Genomic DNA, 19,043 nt, shown 5'->3' on the forward strand with positions numbered 1-19,043 from the left:
TGATGACGACGGTGAGTTGTATAACATACGATCACTTCGGGGAGAACCTATGGCAGAAACTATTTATATAAATGGCTTGCAATTTACATTTGAAGTGGATAGCGGTTCAGCCGTAACGGTCATACCTGAAAGTATGTACAAAAAGAATTTCAATAATGTGCCATTGTCGAGTACTAGGAAGCGGCTAATGACCTACACGGGTAACAAAATTGTGTGTGTAGGTACAGTGCGCCTTGTTGTGTCGTACGCTGGACGTAAACATTCGCTAGATATTTACGTAGTCCGCGAAGCCGGTCCACCGCTTTTAGGCAGAGATTTTATATCTTTGTTTAGATTACAATTAACCCCTGTTAATTATTGCGAAACTGACATAAGCGTAGAACAACTGCAAGAACGTTTTCCTCGCTTATTTTCTGATAAGCTAGGTAAGTTTAATAAATACAGCATCAAGTTGTCCCTTAAAGATAACGCCAAACCGGTTTTCTATAAAGCGCGTCCAATTGCGTTTGCGTTACGTGACAAGGTAAGCGAGGAAATCGACAGGTTGGTCGGTTTGGGAGTCCTGCAGCCAGTCGAGCATTCGGAATACGCGTCCCCGGTAGTGCCTGTTTTAAAACGGAACGGCTCGGTTAGGCTGTGCGCAGATTATTCTGTATCAATCAACAAACAGTTAATAGTTGAACAATATCCCTTGCCAACAGTAAAGGAATTGTTTTCGAAATTATACGGAGGCCAGGAATTCACAAAGTTAGATTTATCTATGGCATATAACCAATTCACGTTGGATGAGGATTCGCAAATGATAACTTGTATTAATACACACCGGGGCCTTTTCAAGTACACTCGTTTAGTGTTTGGTCTTGCGAGCGCACCGGCTATATTCCAGCGCGCCATGGAATGTGTTTTAGCAGGAATGGACGGCGTATTATGTCTGTTGGATGATGTGCTTATTACAGGTAAAGACAGAGCGGAACATATTAGTAGACTGTTTGCTGTTCTAGAAAGTTCGTCAACTAGGGGTAGGAAGTGTTAAGTATGTGTGTATGTCTGCTTGTGTGTGTGCGTGTGGCTGCGACCCACGCTTTTTCTTTATAATAAACGTTAGTGCAAATCGAGCCAACGGTTGTTTCAATCCTCTCCACCCGCATATATACCAAAAACCTTACGATGTAAATCCCCACTCTAAGTACAGCTTAATACTAAGCCGCTTTACACTTCTTTGTGGTTTCATACCACCTTTAATTCTAATCTACTGTAAACAGCTTTAAAACCAGCGAGCTGTCTAAAGCCACGCATAACTCTGCCTCATTGAGTAATAAAATACAGGGAATCCTTTACACGCAAGACGTGCCGTATAACTCATTTAGGTACACAGTTCAAACGTGCCAAGTTATGAATGAAAGACAGAAACCTCATTGTATAACTTCAGATGTCGACAAAGTTGACATGGATTTGCTATTCAAGTATTTTCCTAGAATTTGTTTGATTCGATTGTACACTGTTCAATAAGTCAATAAGTGTATAAACCCAGTGAAAATAGAAATTACCGCAGTAACACACCACGGACACTTATAAAACACCTAGTTTTACACAGACACTACACATTGTCGTTATCATACACGCGCGTCTGTGTGTGTGACGTTTGATGGCTGTACGATTAAAGACTAAAGTAATACCGAGGGAGGGTGAGGTAAACCTAGCTCAGCCACTGGTGGGGAGCGGAGAGTTGCCGTTCTACACGTAGTATTATTCCTTATTCTATAGCATTAGCTAAGTATACAATACGACGACGTCGACCGACTAATTGATTCCCGCAAGAACGTGTGACGTATCGTGACGTATTAATAAGACAGATGATGATAAACGAGGCTTTCATTGATTAGGAACAATAATAGTCATGAAGAGTCCGAAATTAATGGAGAAACATCGCTCTTTTTAGAATACTAACTATAATTAAATACACACCGCCACCGGCACCGTTAATTCTTTTAGTTTTTAATTATATCTGTTTTAAGTCGCAGGATATATTCATAAGTCAAAATGCTAAGTCATTTACTGATAGGTCAACAATTTATCAGTTAAAACGAACCACTCCGAAATCAAAATTTCATGAAGCTTATGCTTACTTGTTTAGAAAAGATAAGTAATGTTTCAACATTGGATTGGAAACCTTGTAATCGTGACAGGAAATTATATTTCACATTAATATAAGTAAGTCTAATTTGTACAGGTAAAAATAATATTCATACCAGCGGCGCCGAAGGTTTCGTAACGCAATATTTCAGCAGTAATCCTCACCATTCAGATCCACTTCAACGCGACTCGGTGGTTCGATAAATGCTACCAGACCAATATAAAAAGAACCGTAACACCTCGCACTATTACTTTTTCAATCTTCGGTGGAATTGAGATAAGTGAATATGTCAAAGTTCTTTTAAAAAATGTTGGCAGGCAAGAACCATTTATCTTCAGGTGTTTTATAGAGCGTTTGACATTTTTTCCTTCTGGCTTTTATACATTACGGTCTAGTGGTCTAGATGTGTACTTATTTTTAGTTCGATAATCTTTTGTAAATCCTTCTAAGTGAATTATATTTCTTTGGACTTAAAGGTATGAATGAGGTGCATATGTCTGTTATTCATGAAATTAGAAGGTTAAACGAAGGCAATTCTGAATAGAGCTATTTATATATTTTTTGGGGACCGTACCATGGAAAGTCCCTCATTGTCAAGTCTTAAATTGATGGCAAATTAACGCACTTAATACGATAACTTAATACGCACTTAATACGCACTTAACACTCCAATATAGAGATCCTACAGAGATTCCAAAATAAGACCCTCCGCATTATCACAAATGCTCCATGGTACATTAACAATAGCAGATTACACAAAGAGTTGGGAATCCCAACAGTAAGTGAAGAGTTAAAAAATGTAAGCTGCTCTTACAAAAACAGAATAACAGCCCATCCTAATATACTGGCCAGGCCACTCATGGATGAGCACACACAACTAAGACTAAGAAGGAGGCTGCCGCAGGATCTAGCCAACTAAGGCCCAAAATAGGAAGCGACACTGGTCGCTTACCTAAAATGATACCTATACACCACAAGAAGTGCTTATTATCCAAGGGTGATAGATTGCGCGCAAAAAGGGGTTAAAAAAAAAAATAATACGATAAAGTTTGACTTGACTTTGTAGCCGAACGAGTATGAAATACAGTCGTGAGTCCTTTCTTGTCGGTAGACCTCTAGACGCCCTTTGCCCACAGACGTAGACGTATCGAATACCTTATAGATACTGTGTATAGAACTGTCTGGTGCAATACGAGATATCGCTGTAACGAATCTTGACGTAAATCAGTTGAACATGTGTCATTTTTATAAAGACTGGTAAAGTCGTACCAACTTTTAGAAGAGAGAGATAATTATTTATTTATTTATTTTATTTATAAAAAGGTACATACAACATTACAGTGTAATCCAATGCGCTGTATGACGAGAAAAAAAGACAATATAAAAACTAATATAACACAAAAAATAAACAATGAATGAAAAAAGAAACAAAAAGAAAAATAAGACTATGAACATGAAAAACAATAAAAAAATAAAAAATTACAATTTCAAAATAATAACACCTATAAATAATAATACCTATATATAGATATGATTATAAGATATATTCTGACCCTGGTTACGTAATGTTTTCTTTATTCAAATATTTTTTATATACTTTTAGATATAAGTAGGTACTTAACGAATCACATAAAGTCATCATACCTCTGATACTTTGCATTCCATATATGATATTTAAAAAGTTCACAACAAAAACGAAATTGCGAAATATTTATTTCGAATGATGTCACGAGTTTCAACGTTAACATCCCCTATTCAGCTGAAAACCGAAGCAAATGGCAGAATGTGGTGTAATTTGCAATTGTAATAGGGAGCAACTGCTTTCTCTAATGAGCTGACACCTCCAACCTCCAACCTGCAACCTCAGCTAATGCGCGTACATACCAACGGAAAACACATTTATAGCTTCTAGTAGAAACTTGGGATGTCGTGTAATCGTACCTTTTGTCTAGTCGACTGTGCTAACGATGATATCAATGTAATACAATACTACTAATCATGGTACAAGCAAAGTATAGCGCTGACGTCATCACACCCTCCGTTGCCATTTTGTAAAAAATAAATTACCCACGACTAATGTTTTTAATCTACTTCGCAAGGCAATTTTGAACTTTAACTTAAAGATTTACTTACAGTTTTAATGATTTTTATATGTATATGTGACAAGTCAGTAATTCCCTTAATTTTCAATAATAAAATTTTAAAGATATCGTACACGCGCATCTGATCTCTGTGTGTGACGTATGACGTCACACGATTCAAGCTAAACTGTGTTCGAGGGGGGTGAGGTAAACCTAGCTCAGACGCTGGTGGGGAGAGTTGCCGTTCTATATGTAGTATTATTATTCTTTATTCTATGGTTGCGTACGAGTAAACAATAACCCTTATGGTGCGTCTCTATCTGTCTGTTAGTATTTAACGAAACAATATCGTTCGGTCGTTATCCGTAATTATGCACGTATTATTATACTATAGTATTCCGTACTAATTTCACGCCACATAATTACAATTTACGATTCATATTATCTCATTTCATATTCTTTGTGTGCTATTCGTTAAGCATTAAAGGTTATTTCAAAGAGGGCTTTAAAATAATTTCAGCACTCATACGCCTTTGTAAAGCAACTTAAGCTGCACCGCCCTTACAAATCTTGTAGTTATATTTACTTAAACAAGTTGAAACACTTTATGAATATTAAACCCTTAACGTTAGGGACCTCAATAAAGTACAAAGGTAAATTATTTTAGTGCCGTAATAAGGGTCTGCATGTGTGGTCTCTGGGGCCCCAGTCTCGTAGGACAATGACTTAAAGGGCCCTCTGAGACGGGGCCCTGATTATTTCCTCTCAAAACGGGGGTTGGGAGTGGCCCTATTGTTTTATCTTTGTACTGCTAACGACAAAAGTTGAATAGTTAATAAAAATAAATGTTTTTTAAACAAAACTTTCCCTCTTTTTGTTGAATGAGACTGTGATTGAGTAGAGTAACTTGTTTTTATTAAATGAGTTATTAACTATTTATTATTGCGTTGTGTTGTACCATTTCTTTAACGTACTTACTACTGTACTATTAGTTTAAACAAAAAAAAATATTCCTTTTTCAAAGAAATAACCAGAAACTCGTAATAATACCTAAAACCACATGAAAATATCAGTAACAAAGTAGGTACAGGGTTTCCAAACGTGTTTCTGTAATTATGTGGTGAACTGTACCGACTTGTGAGGTCGCTTCTGCCACATTATATTTTGTAAAGATAATGATGGCTTGCAGGAAAGGGGGCCTTTGATCACAGGTTCTGCTTTCCACTTTTCCCGACGACGTTACCGTATCTCTGTCATTTCACTTTTTTTGATTTGATTTGATTTTTGATCTTGCACCCCAATGTTTGGGTTGAAAACGTTCTTGTTATTGTGTTATTATTGTCAAAAGTGTCATACATAACATAAGCTCACGACTATATTCCCAATTGGGGTAGTCAGAGGCACAGCCAGTGCGTGATAAACTTCTCTTCTCTTTCTCCCGTATGGATTGTGATATCAACGACCGATCTCATTAGCCCTGATGTCAGGATTACTACTCACTTAAGACATGCATGCATGAGCAAACCCATCAAAAGTAAAAAAAAAAGTATAAATAGTAGCCGGGACCGACTACTTTACGTGTCCACCGAAGCACGGAACCCGTGTTTCACATAGTAAGTATCTGTTTATCAAAAGCATGGATAGTTTCTTAGTTAGTTGGCGAGCAGCGGCTGTATACTATACATCTCTGCCTACCTCTTCGGGATATACAGGCGCGATGCTATGTTATGGACAGTTATTCAATGTTTGTAAGGTTGTGAGGATGTACTGAATAAGAAGAAAGTAACAGAATACGTCTGTTTGAAACTACAGGGCGGCCTTTGAACTGAGAGAATGATATTTGAGCATCTGACGCATGTACTGTTTCATGGATTACTAGGCGAGCCAGGTTGTTAGCTACCCGATACTCTTTGACTTTGATTCTCGGCTTCCACCAAAAGCCTTGTAATAATGAACTTGATGGGCAGCCTTGGAAACCCTAAAATATTTCCTCTTCTGTCTCTAGGTTAAGTATTTTTTTGGGTGTTGAGTATATCCGATTGGTAAGTACTCTCTAATATATAGGGTGTTAGTGACATCGTAACGAATACTGAGGGGAATGATTCAGTCCATGATTCGGAGTTGATATCAAGTGGAAAACTCATGAAAATTTTTCAAGATTTTTTTTATTTTTTTTAGTTTTTGCGACGGAAAAATTAACTTGATTTTTACTCAGAATAATGGTCAGAATCGTCTCTCAAAGTTAGACGATGTCACTAATTTAATACCCTGTATTATTTGATTTACTTATCAGTGCAAAGTGGGTATTATAAAGGAGCCTAGATCCGCTATTTCTGTCTCAACCTGGACGAACTACGCTTGCCACATAGATCAACAAAGCTTATTAACATAACAAGTTCATGACCATATTTATCCCATTACTTTTATCGCAATATTGATTAGGGATCCACGCGTCTCCGAGCTTTCTGATTGATCTTTCTAGCATCATAACAAATTAAACCCTAAAGGACACAACATTGCGAAGAAGAAAGACTTATAAACTGAAGATTTCAAAACATTCGATTGTTTGTACATCAATTATCTTCAAAAGGTTACGCAATTCATATGACAGCAGTAACATCTATCCCTTATGGCTCTACCATTAACTTCTGCTCATATAAGGCGCGGCGCCATACCTTTAAGGAAGTATCAGACAGGATTCACGACATAGTAACTCAGTGTCTAGCGGTTCCTACACTATTGACTGCCTACTACTGATCGTAAGTTTGTTCTGAAGTAAATTGATGGATATTGCCTGTCGAAGCGCTGTCAACAACCATTTTGGCGGTAGCTTTTGTAACTATTGGCGATTTTAAAGATGTTAGAACATAAGCTGACGGCTATATCCCTATGAGGTAGTCAGATGTACATCCATCGCAAGATGGGTCTAATTACCCACACCTCACCGAGGTTTCTGATAAAATTATTTGGTTCAGCCAAAACTTTATAGTGACTTCAAATAAGCTTTGTGTCGCCAAAATGCTTGTTGCGCTGTATTTATAAACCTAAGATTATGACGGGGTATTGAAATACTCGATTTGTATGCAGCCTAACATAAAGTCTCTAGTTTAGTGTAGGTAAACTATTTGCGGTGACAATGCTATGCTGGCTGGAGTAAACTTCAACTCGTAAATACGAAGAGGTGTGTGGTCTTACTTCCTTAATGTCAGAATACGTATCTACGTCTGAAAGTTCCGTACGTATCTAAACTATTATTATTTAACAGAGTGAGCAGAGTTATAAGTTGTCAAAATAGCAGATGATTGTATAATGATAAGTTTTTAGCCAATCTATACATACACGTCATAATTACACACATTTCTCACAAGCGTGTAGTCCCTTGGACACGTTCATCTTAAATAATTAAAACAAATAAATTATTCTGCATTTCAAACGACAACGTTCGTTAATAGCTGAGGTGATTACTTTTTACGACATATAAAGCCGACACTCAATAAAACTGATTTACTCGTATATTTCAAGAGCCTTTTCCATCGGAATATCAAAATTCAATTACGTTGCTAACCGTTTTACGAAACGTCCTATATTCCAGTTGAATCGTAAAATCAAATTCTGCAGAATGTTAGCTTTTGGTTGTTTCATGCAAAACGAGCGTGTTTGGAATCTTGTTCGGCTGTTCTAGTTATATATATGTTATTCAGCATTTTAGCCGAGTGTTGACGTAGAAATTGCTTATATGTGCTCCAATTTCTGAAATGCGGATTCGCGTTGCCCTAGCTTGTGTTTAGCATAACAATAAGCTGTTTATGCTGAGGTATTTTCGAAGTTGGCTATGCAGCGTAATCAACTTAGTTTCGAAACTGTTTAAAGTCGCTGACATTTGGTTGTAACTGTTACTCCGTTGTGTTTTGTAAATAACATAACTATACATAATCATGATCTTAAAATAAATCTTGATACTTTAAGAGCGCCTTGAATTTACTCGACTCAGTCTCACTCAGTCGCGCTGCTGTCGCGCGATACAATTTGTATGGATTTATCCCGTCGCGCGGATGCAGCGCTGCAACAACGCGACTAATTTGAAAACACCCTTCGTACCTACTAAGTTTGACAGCTCTATACAAAGTGCTATGTCCTTTGTTTTGTACCCTGATACTCTATATTAGAGGACCAATAACGCTAAGATTTCAATCACAGCTAACAATACCGTTATACAAGCACTGGTCAATCACTATTATGTAAACTCTGAACTATCTATACTACAAGTAGGTATATAGTGTGGTTTTGAGATACATTTAGGACCCAGCACTAATGTAATTATGTCCAACCCAATCTCTATCAACGGATGTGTACTAAGGGTATGTCTGTCAGTAGCAGTGTTTATCAAACAAGGAGGTATACTGGCAAACAATGTTCAGTATTGTATTGACAAGGGTTCGTATTTATTGTTCCAAGTTCGATTGCGGCGGGCAAGTTTGATTGCGCTGTGAGTGGTTACAGCTGCCCTTAGTACTTTACTTACTGAAAATAAATAGGTTTAGACGAAGTTTCTGTGGTAATTTGGACGGTCGAAATGTTTAATGTGTAGGGTCAATGATGGTAAATGTAATTAATTACATAAATAACGATGTGATTTGGGTGGAGTTGTATACAAACGGAACTTTTGGATTCTCAAACTTGGGAGGTATTGTGTCTTTTTCTGTTTCCAACTAGTCAAATGAGTTACTCTTTACGAAATTACTCTATGGAATTTGTATGAAAAAGCACAATCTTCTTGATTAAAATCCATAAATAAGTTAAATAGAAAAAGAAAATGTTTTTCGTCAGTTTTAGATCTGTCTTTATTTAGAAATCTAAGTTTAGTACACGACCCAATTATCAATAATTACAATCTGCCTCAAATCGACATAAGCGGTCTAATCGTCTAATGTTAGCAGTAGAAGACAGGAATAGTCCTGTCTTCTACTGCTAACATTAGACGATCTCATCATATGAAATCTTACTTTGTTTTTGTAAAGAAGAGTGTTACAATAAACCCTTTTCAACCCTCTCTGTTTTATTTGCCCAATGGAGCATATTGACAGTTACTTTTACCTTTCAGATTTGTATACAGTAGTGCTTTCTTTTGTTTTTCTTGCAATGTGTTTTTCGTGTTTCGAATTAGAATTGTAAATTGATAAAAAATGTTTGTGTTCCTTTAATGCTCACCTATCCGCTTATCACGCATACGATTAAGGGTGGTATTAATAAAGTAATCTCAGCTGAGACTGCCCTCAAGATCGTGCTCAAGTCCCTGTTTTTATATGAGAACTGTCACATTGACATGATCTTAAAAGCAGTCTCGAAGCTGAGATTGGTTTATTAATACCACCCTTAGTATCACTCGTACAAACAATTGTGCACAAGCACACCATTAAATTTTATTTTAAGTTATATCTGTCATTTTCTTATCCGCTGAAAATGAAAGGGACGGGTAATGACAGGCATAAAATTTACGCAACACACGACAATTTTAAGCAGAAATTTAAAAACTATAAATTTTATATTGGCTAGTAATCCTACAGTATTAAGTTGACAGCACACGTCAAACGGGTTGCATATGAGCGAGATGCCTATTTTATTCGCCCAGGTTATTCATTCATTTTAAAATTAACAGTTGTAAACCATCCGCCCCTTTCCTTTTCGGCGGATAAGAAAATGACAGGTATAACTTAACATAAAATTGGGATGTGTCTGCAGAATTCTCCGCCTCTGAATAGTACTGATAGTTATGCTGTCCTCAGTCAGGTTCCAGGTTAGAGTCCCTGTGACTTGCCCTACTGTTTCATTACTGTACGCACATTCAGATTGCCAATTATATACGCAATATCAAGTGAGCTGATGATGGAAGTTCGTGTCCCTCAAAAGTCAGGAGTTAGGATTTAATTCTTTATTATGATTTGTTTGGTGGTTATACGTAACAAGATAATTTAGTTACAAGATTAGTCCCGTCTTCTTATCTTGTGGGTTGTGAGGTGGAATACCAACCTCATCAACCCTTATGTCAGGGTTATTACTGAGCCACCAAAGGCTGATGTGGCTCATGTAACGACAACATCAGTAAGTACGAGTAGTAACCGGGACCTACGGCGGCGGACAAGATTAGTGATTTGCGCTTTTAGTGACGAACTAAGCGCAGTCAGATTTTAAACTTATTATTATATACATATGGATTATTGCAAGAATATAACCATTACCCATGCGACCCACGCTCCAACCAGGTTATAAAATCAACTTTCGCATAGTTTCGATCTCCGTATGCATTCTAATCAAGCAATATGCACACGTCATGTGTGTGTGTGTAGATTTGACATCTATCAGTACTGAATACGCGATATTTATTCATTATTCTGGTTGCGAGAAAAAATGCAATGCTATAACCCTTCTATTTATATATAGGTACTTATTTCAGTATTTAGACCAGCCTTCCGTCCGCCAATTCATCCACGCGGACATACTTAGTTATATAATAGATAAGAAATTGTTTATTATAAAAGGACGCCACACACGAAAATATCGCGCTAAGTACCTAACTATTCAAAGTTTCTAAAAGTACTTACTCTATTGCTATCCGTATTGTAGGATTTTTACGAAAATGCGTCGTACGTTCCGTCGATTTTTACAATATGCAGAATTAAAATTGAAGTATCAATACAATTGTTAAGTTCTATAATTGAATGGGGTTTACTCAGCTTGGATTCCGCCCGCTTAGCGCGCATGCCATTCGTATTCCGGAGTATGTTCGCATACTCTCGGTTGTCGTGGTGACGCGTTGTTTCGGTAGGCTCCTGCGGATGTCGTCTACTACATCTACAATTAGCCGCGCTATTAGAGCGCGCATACGTATGCGCTCGGATTCCAGCGGATTTTAGCAGTGAAGAATAGCCCCGTTCGATCAATATATGCTGTATTACCTTGCAGCGTCCGCCGCGTGGACAGCAGCAGCTCGGCGATAGGCCGCGTGGAGGCTGCGGCCCGGCGCTCCGCCACGCGCCGCAGCGACGACCCTAGTTGCGTCTCCCGGCCCCGCCCGCAACACTGCCCGCCACACACTGGTCCTGGGAACAACATTATATTTTAGTTAAATACTACATCACCTGTATTGGGCTGGTTTTTCCTTCGCGGGTTGGAAGGTCAGACAGGTAGTCGCTTCTTTAAAAAGCCGGACCTGTCAAATCTTCAAGTTAGGTACGCGGTTCCCGTGATAAAGGAATAACGCTAGGATGATGATGACTACAAAATTATCACTATAGGTGAGTAATCTATTTAAGTGCTACATCAAGTAAGTAAGAACCTCACACTGGCCTGAGTAATAGAAAACTCCGCAGTAGCAGAAAACCCTTTGTATCATAGTAAGTCAATAATAAGTAAACCGAATGAATGAAGTTTTTAACTTTACCGTCGTAAGTTGCCTGCGTCTATAGACGTTATAGCAATAGAATGACTATGAACAGTATACATTCTCCTTACTCCAACATACTTAATGACTGCGAAATCCCGTGTTTATTTGTTAATTACAAACATGCTCTAGTGTAAGCAAGTGTTGTCAGCGTGAGACGTCTAGAGCACCCTTGTCACACCTCTGTCACCCTGTCATTCGTCATACCTTTACTCTTGTTTCGAGGGTAATCAATTAGTAGTGTGTGACAGATCATATGCGAGTGGCAGTGGTAAGGTATGGTTAAGGTGTATCGAACCGTGTATCGATGAAGAAGTCTATACCTAGTAACTGTTGTAATTGGATCTTGTACTAGGTTCAAGATAAATAATGAAATTCTGATTACTAAATAAAAACAGATCTAAAACTAAAGAAACACATTTTCATTTTTCTATTTTACTTATTTATGAATTTTAATCGGACAAGTGGGGCTGAGGGCTCTCACCCGGTACAAAATTTAAGACAACAGGCCTGAGAGTGCCCTGTTGGGCACATTTGTTACGATACAGTCAAAGAGTTCGTTAAATAAGTAGTTTCGACAAAAGCTGTGATTACTCGGAGGCATGTGCCCGGCAGGGCGTAGGTAAGCTGTGTATATTTTGACAAAAACGGCGAATCACACAAAATTTAGATCCGTAAGTATGTTCTTTCCTTTGATATTTTGTACAGATATACCCGACGTTATGTTTCCGATATAACTACAGTACAACAAAACGATTTCTTACAAGGAAATACCTAAAAACATCAAGAAGCAAAAGCAGTAAGGCACATCTCTGACCGTGGGTGGTAGGGGCCATAGTGGTCGTATACACGGTCTATTAATTACCACGAACGTTGGACCCGCTCCAACTGCTACCTACAGGGTGTGTCGGAACGGAAAACAGAACATCCTGTATTAAAGTGAGAACAGATAAACGTGGATATATTGCTAGCGAACAGTATTTTAGCATTAGACAACGTTATGAAGCGACAATCGTGCCAACATGACGTGTTGCCAAAAATGTTTATTGTAAACGGTAGTTTTTATTAGTTTATTATTGTGTAGTGGACATAGTTCGAACCATAGACTTAAAATATTTTAGCGCGTTCGAACTATGAAAAGACATGACGTAGCGCACTATGAAACATAGAGAAATCTATAACTACTGCGAATCAACTAGACATCCCAACAATATTTTTTTTGACGTGACTTATTGTAGGTTTTCCTCAGAGGAAACTACTTACGAGAAATTATATTTGCGTAGTTAGTTCGGTGGTTGCTCAAACTACATTTCAGTTACGTTACTCGTTACCTTTTTTTTTTCAAATTTTAATACGGAACAATAAATATTGTACGAGCGGTCATTACCCCAGCAAATCCTAGAGGTATAACATAGTAGTGTAGTAGTAGTGGCATAGCCGAGCTGCATTCTGTGACTGATGCGACAGAGACTTGGTTGAGGGAGCTTAAACCGGACATAATGATCCGCGCAGGATACTTTTTTGTCATACGTATTAACGAAAACCCACATTAGTTCTTACACATTTATATTGATCCAAAATTCATTATACACTTACATTTGTTTCGATTATCTACCAATTACCAGTGTTTATTCGATGCGACTAATATAATTAAATATCTGTAAGTAGTTCAACCATGACCAATCCTTTTCGTGCCCGATCGTCAATAGTCCTCTTTTCTTGTTTTCTTCTTAAAAAAATATCCGCCATTATGTTTCTTTACCACCATACTACATACATGGACTGGACCATAGAGTTTTGGCCGAAGGTGTATTTACTTCGTTCAGCGACAAGATACGCAATTATAAAAATATAGAAGTGTGTATAGTTAGCCAACGAGGCCCAGAGGGTTGACACTGGTCTTGAGCAACACTATGTCCTGAATTGCGTCCCGGGTTGACGCAGTATCTGAGTTAGTGGACTCTTTATATTAATAAATGATCTGTCCATAAATAAATAAGCGTTTAAAAATAAATTAGTCTGTGTGATTGTTTTCGTACGAGTTGTGAAAATTGTCGTAGATATTACGGTGTGGTCGGCGAGAGTTGGCACGCGCGCCTCCCGAGTTCAAGGCTGGGTGCATTCTGGTGTGATGTCGCATACCGCGCCTCTACCGACAGTTTTAAAGGCCGTCGTCTAAGGTCAAGGCCAGAAAAAAGAACAAGACTTATAAGTGAATCATAACATAACTTAAACTAAACAGCCTATATACGTCCCACTGCTGGGCACAGGCCTTCCCTCAATCAACCCGAGGGGTACGGAGCATACTCCACCATGCTGCTCTAATGCGGGTGAAATAAAGTGAATCACCAATCTTATTTTCATTTTCGGCCTGGCTGTAGCCATGCAAAGATATATACATAATACATACATAATATACAAATAATAATAATAGTACATAATATTCTGTATAAGGAGCTATGACAAATCTTTAGTAAGTACGTAGTTCCTATGCCTTCACCCTGACTATTTACAATAGAAAGTATTTCAGGCATTAACTAGGTCTACTTCTTCTAGAACTGCCTAGGTACTTCTCTCTTGCTTTATTTCTGGCTCGAAGAAATTAACAATGCGAATGGATTAGGGGGGTTAAAAGGCCACATCGAAGCAATTCATATAAAACAGCAATATTTGCTATTTGACATTTGTTTGCATTGCGCACTCACTTTTATATGCTCAAATGTCAAATAGCAATATTGCTTTTTCAGATGAATTGCTTCGATTTGGCCTTTTAACCCCCCTGATCATACGCAGACAATGCAGGTATGAGTCCGAAATAGTTGCAGTACTTACTAAATTTAAAGTTTGTTTTGTTAAAAAATATTTTATTGTGCAAACTTTTGACACCATAATAAGAGCATTCCGACCAGCATTTATCATTAGTAACTTTTCAGTCTGACGTTTTTAATTGTACTTCTGTGTGTTGTGTTTTTCTACGTATATTATAAATAATTTATTTCTTTTAAGTTGTTTGCGTACTGATTTCGATATCACGAGTATGTATGTTATAAATACAATTATTTACAACGCGTAGGCCATTGAATCCAGTGTTAAATAGATCGGAAAATAGATCGTTTGTGGAACAATAGGCAGTAATTTCGTAGATTCCATCTGCGGAACTAGCAGACTGGCCGCTTAGCCGGTCCCTTGCTCTGATTACCTATAAAGTAGGTTTATACTTAGAAATAAATTATGGTAGATGTTAGATAAAAATACGAGTAAAGTGTGGTAAAGCTATATTTGTCCTAGTTCAAAACTAAATTATAAAACCTAATCTTCTTCTATCGTGTGGATTGTGAGGTGGAGTACCAACCTCATCAACCCTGGTGTCAGGGTTACTACTGAGCCACCAAAAACCGCTGACATAGCTCACGTAACGACTACATACTTACATCAGTAAGTAGTAACCGGGACCAACGGCTTAACGTGCCTTCCGAAGCACGGACCATCTCACTTTCGGACAATCTGGTGATCAGCCAGTAATGTTCTTACCAAACTAGGGACCACAAAGTCATTTTTGTGATATATCCCCGCCGGGAATCGAACTCGGGACCTCCGGATTGTGAGCCCAACGCTCAACCACTGGACCAAATTGTGACAAGTAATATGACAATAAAGGACCTTTTACAAGAGACCTTTGTCTAGCTGCATTGATTCTACGCATCTCACCGTATTCAATTCCAAAAGGAAACCTTACGCTTAAGAATCTATAATTTAAAATTACGTATATCTCCAGCATCTTAACGAGCACGTGTAAGGACCGCCAATCATAACACAGTTCCATGTCAATCTACCTGATCACTCTATCATCGGGGCGGCGATAAAAACCCGCGGCATGCGGCAACGACTCGGTCGCGTAATTGCTACTAACGACATAAGTATGGATAATGCGGTTATTATCCTACAACGCTGTGGTCAGCAGTCTGTCGGGGCGACCGACGTCAAGGCTGCCCGACCAGACGGGACGGGGCCTATACTGTGTGGGGACTTATTATACTTATTATCCATCTCTATCAAGTGTCTATCTGTCTCCTTAATAGGGTACAGTATTCATCCACTCATGCGTTTAAATCAGTCTCTCCTTTTCACTCCTGTGTTTGAATCATATTTTTGTTGCTCCGTTGTCTTCGAGCAGTCTTAAACCAAAGCTCTAGTCCGTAATGGATTTCTAGTTGTAGTACAGCTTATCTTTAATCTTTAATCCATTCTTCACGCATGGTTTTCGGCGAACTGCCACCAATATGTATCTTGTAGCATACCTCGTTTCCGATATCTATCCTGAGACACCCACTGGTATTATATGGAGTTAATATTATTATTTATTATGTGTTAATTCATAAGTATTCATTAAAATCACTTCAATAGTAGAGACTGTCAATGTGTCCTTAAAGTTGTGCGTTGTTTAAAGCCGACTCGATAATATCCGATGGCATAATACGTTGCAATCTTCAATCATCTCTTTATGATCATCCGTCTACTTCCCAAATCCTTGCTAGTTCTGTATGGCTATCATATTATCGCCAATACTATAAGCAACTAATGAACAAACTGAGTGAGGGTATAGTGACATCGTAACGAAAACTTTGAGGGATGATTGAAAGCATGATTCTGAGTTGATATCAAGTGGAATTTTCCGTAGCAAAAGTATGGAACTGAAAATATTAAAATTTCTCATTTTTTTATGAATTTTGCGACTGAAAATTGAACTTGATATCAACTCAGAATCATGGTCTGAACCACCCCCCTCAGTATTCGTTACTTTTTTTTTGTGGCTACCTGTAATATGTACTTGTACGGGGTGTTAGAGACATCGTAAAGAATACTGAGAGGGATGATTCAGCTCATTATTCTGAGTTGATATCAAGTGGAATTTTCCATCGCAAAAGTATAGAATTAAAAATAAGTAATTTAAAAAACAAAAAAAAAAACATTTATTTTGCGACGGAAAATTCCATTTGATATTAACTAAGAATCATGGTCTGAATCATCCCCCTAACACCCTAACACCCTGTATATAAAGCGCCGGTTCACATCGGTCGAGCATCAAGGTCGTCGGCCCAGACGTATCGGTGCCAATGCGATACTGCTACACTATAGTTTAATGAACATAAATTGTGTTGTAAGTTGCTGCTAATAGTGTTTCCTTTCATGCCAACATTAAAATAACAATTTTTCATAATGCTTATCACCTTGTTGCTCGACTAAGAGCCCTATCTCACTAGGAAACCGCGGTGACGCCGCCATCACGGTTGCGACACCAACAACGGGTTGCGCAACCAATTTTCCGACAAACGAATGGCGAAAACATCCCCGCGGGTGGCGCAACCATAGTGCCCTAGTGAGATAGGGCCCTTAGAAGTGGCATCAAACCTGAGCATTAAACCTTGATGAGAGTTTTATAGGTAACCTGATATTGTATTTCATTTCATCATATTTCTTTAAGACATAACTACGTACTTAGCAAATATGTCTTTCTTACTCAATAGTAAAACGTAATTCAGCTTTAATATTTTAGTGCTGAATTCACTTTCAATATTCACAAAATATACTTAAAGCATCTACAAATATTAACCCAAACTGGTCTATCATCAAGCCATAAATCTAATGCTACTTTTACAATGTATTCATAGTAAAACCACAGGGAATGATATATCTAAACAGTGAAACAGCATCATGAAAACAATCTAAGTGTTGAATAGAATTTAAATGACATCCACGAGAGAGCTCAGCTTTGCACTTTTAGGCATGCGATTACGTTTTGAAACTATACGTACTTACATTTAAATTTTCTTTTAGAATTTAGAACAACAATTATAGTGAACTATAGCGAACTTATGACTTTGTCCGTAACATTACAGTTTACGGGCGCGATTTCCGTATTTCTAGGTTCTAGGAACTTATAATATATTTATAATAATATTTACAGCTTTCGTGATCTAGTGGTTATAAAGTTGTGCTCACGATCTGGAGGTTCGGGTTAGATTCCCGATGAAAATCACTCAAGCAATACATTGTCGAAATCACTTTGCGAGACTATCCTTTCTTTGGTAAGGAAATTACAGGCTTGAATAACCTGACTGTCCGAAAAAGTAAGATGATTCCGTGCTTCGGAGGGCACGTCAACTGTCGGCTATAGCCGTAAAACACCGTTACCATCCCGCATTGGAACAGCGTGGTGGATATAGGCTATTTCTATATGTAGGCACATAATAAATAGTACTTATATGTTTGTCATCCAATATGTACTGTACCTTTTTACAATACAATACAATACAAAAACTCTTTATTGCACTTGAATCACATTAAAAGTATTATAATTAAATTGATAGTACAACACGCGGCCTTATTGCTTTTACGTACCTACGAACATACAGGGTGTTAGTTACATCGTAATTAATACACAGGGGGATGATTCAGCTGATTAGTATCAAGTGGAATTTTCCATAGCAAAAGTATAGAATTGAAAATAATTTAAAAAAAACTAAAAAAAGTCATGAATTTTGCGACGGAAAATTCCACTTGATATTAACTCAGAATCATGGTCTGAATCATCCCCCTGAGTATTCGTTACGCTGTCAATAACACCCTGTGTATATAAGGCACTAATAAATAGTACGTATATTGTTTGTCATCCAGTATGTACTGTAACTTTTTACGGACCTACGAACCTGTGAATATATATTTGAGAGCATTATGGTAAAGCTGTTAGCAAGCGACGGCGCCGCCCATCCATCAGTCAAACACGCAGCTGAGGGGAACAGGCCGATCGGAAACCAGCGTTTCTACGCCAATTATACTCGCAAGTAAACAGATCATCGTGATATCAGTCTTAATAAAGGGTCTTGACGGGAATTAATTGAGCATTCATTGTAAGTCTAAGTTCTTATATGCTTTAAATTTTTGGTTTTGAAAGTAAGTATCTGATGTTTTTGTGAAGGTTAAATTGGGAATTGGATGAATTATTTTGTTTGTGAATCAGGTCTGAAACCTGCAACTGAGAGACCTAATTCTAAGAAAACTTTGATCATAAATAATATAGACATAACAGGATATAACATCACGCCTGTATCCTCGAAAGGGTAGGTAGAGGTGATAGTCAGTCAGGGGGGTAGGTGGAGGTGCAGTCTTGCCCAGTAATTAGTCAGAATACTCAACACGAATGAAACGGAATGAAACCCAATTACAATTTTGCTAAGCTTAGCTGAAGTTTAACACTTCACTTAGCTGAACTTTACCACTTCACTGCCTGTCAGGCAATTAACAATAAAACCCTTGAGATTATTATTAGGTACGGCTTTCTTTCAGATATTAGCCTCGTTTGCATCAGACGTCAGAAAAAAATGACAAAAAC

General features: G+C 37.9%; 1 protein-coding gene across 2 annotated transcripts in view; it reads right to left on the reverse strand.

Moving 5' to 3' along the window:
• LOC126381910 (division abnormally delayed protein) overlaps nt 1–19,043 on the reverse strand; it is a 138,508-nt gene that overhangs the window by 35,484 nt on the left and 83,981 nt on the right. For both annotated transcript variants that reach the window (XM_050031478.1, XM_050031477.1), the window contains one exon: nt 11,169–11,312. In XM_050031478.1, the coding sequence (XP_049887435.1) occupies nt 11,169–11,312 (144 nt within the window). The remainder of the gene's footprint in view (nt 1–11,168; nt 11,313–19,043) is intronic.

The sequence above is a fragment of the Pectinophora gossypiella genome, chromosome 3 (genome assembly GCF_024362695.1).
Source record: "Pectinophora gossypiella chromosome 3, ilPecGoss1.1, whole genome shotgun sequence".
In the NCBI taxonomy this organism is placed as follows: domain Eukaryota; kingdom Metazoa; phylum Arthropoda; class Insecta; order Lepidoptera; family Gelechiidae; genus Pectinophora; species Pectinophora gossypiella.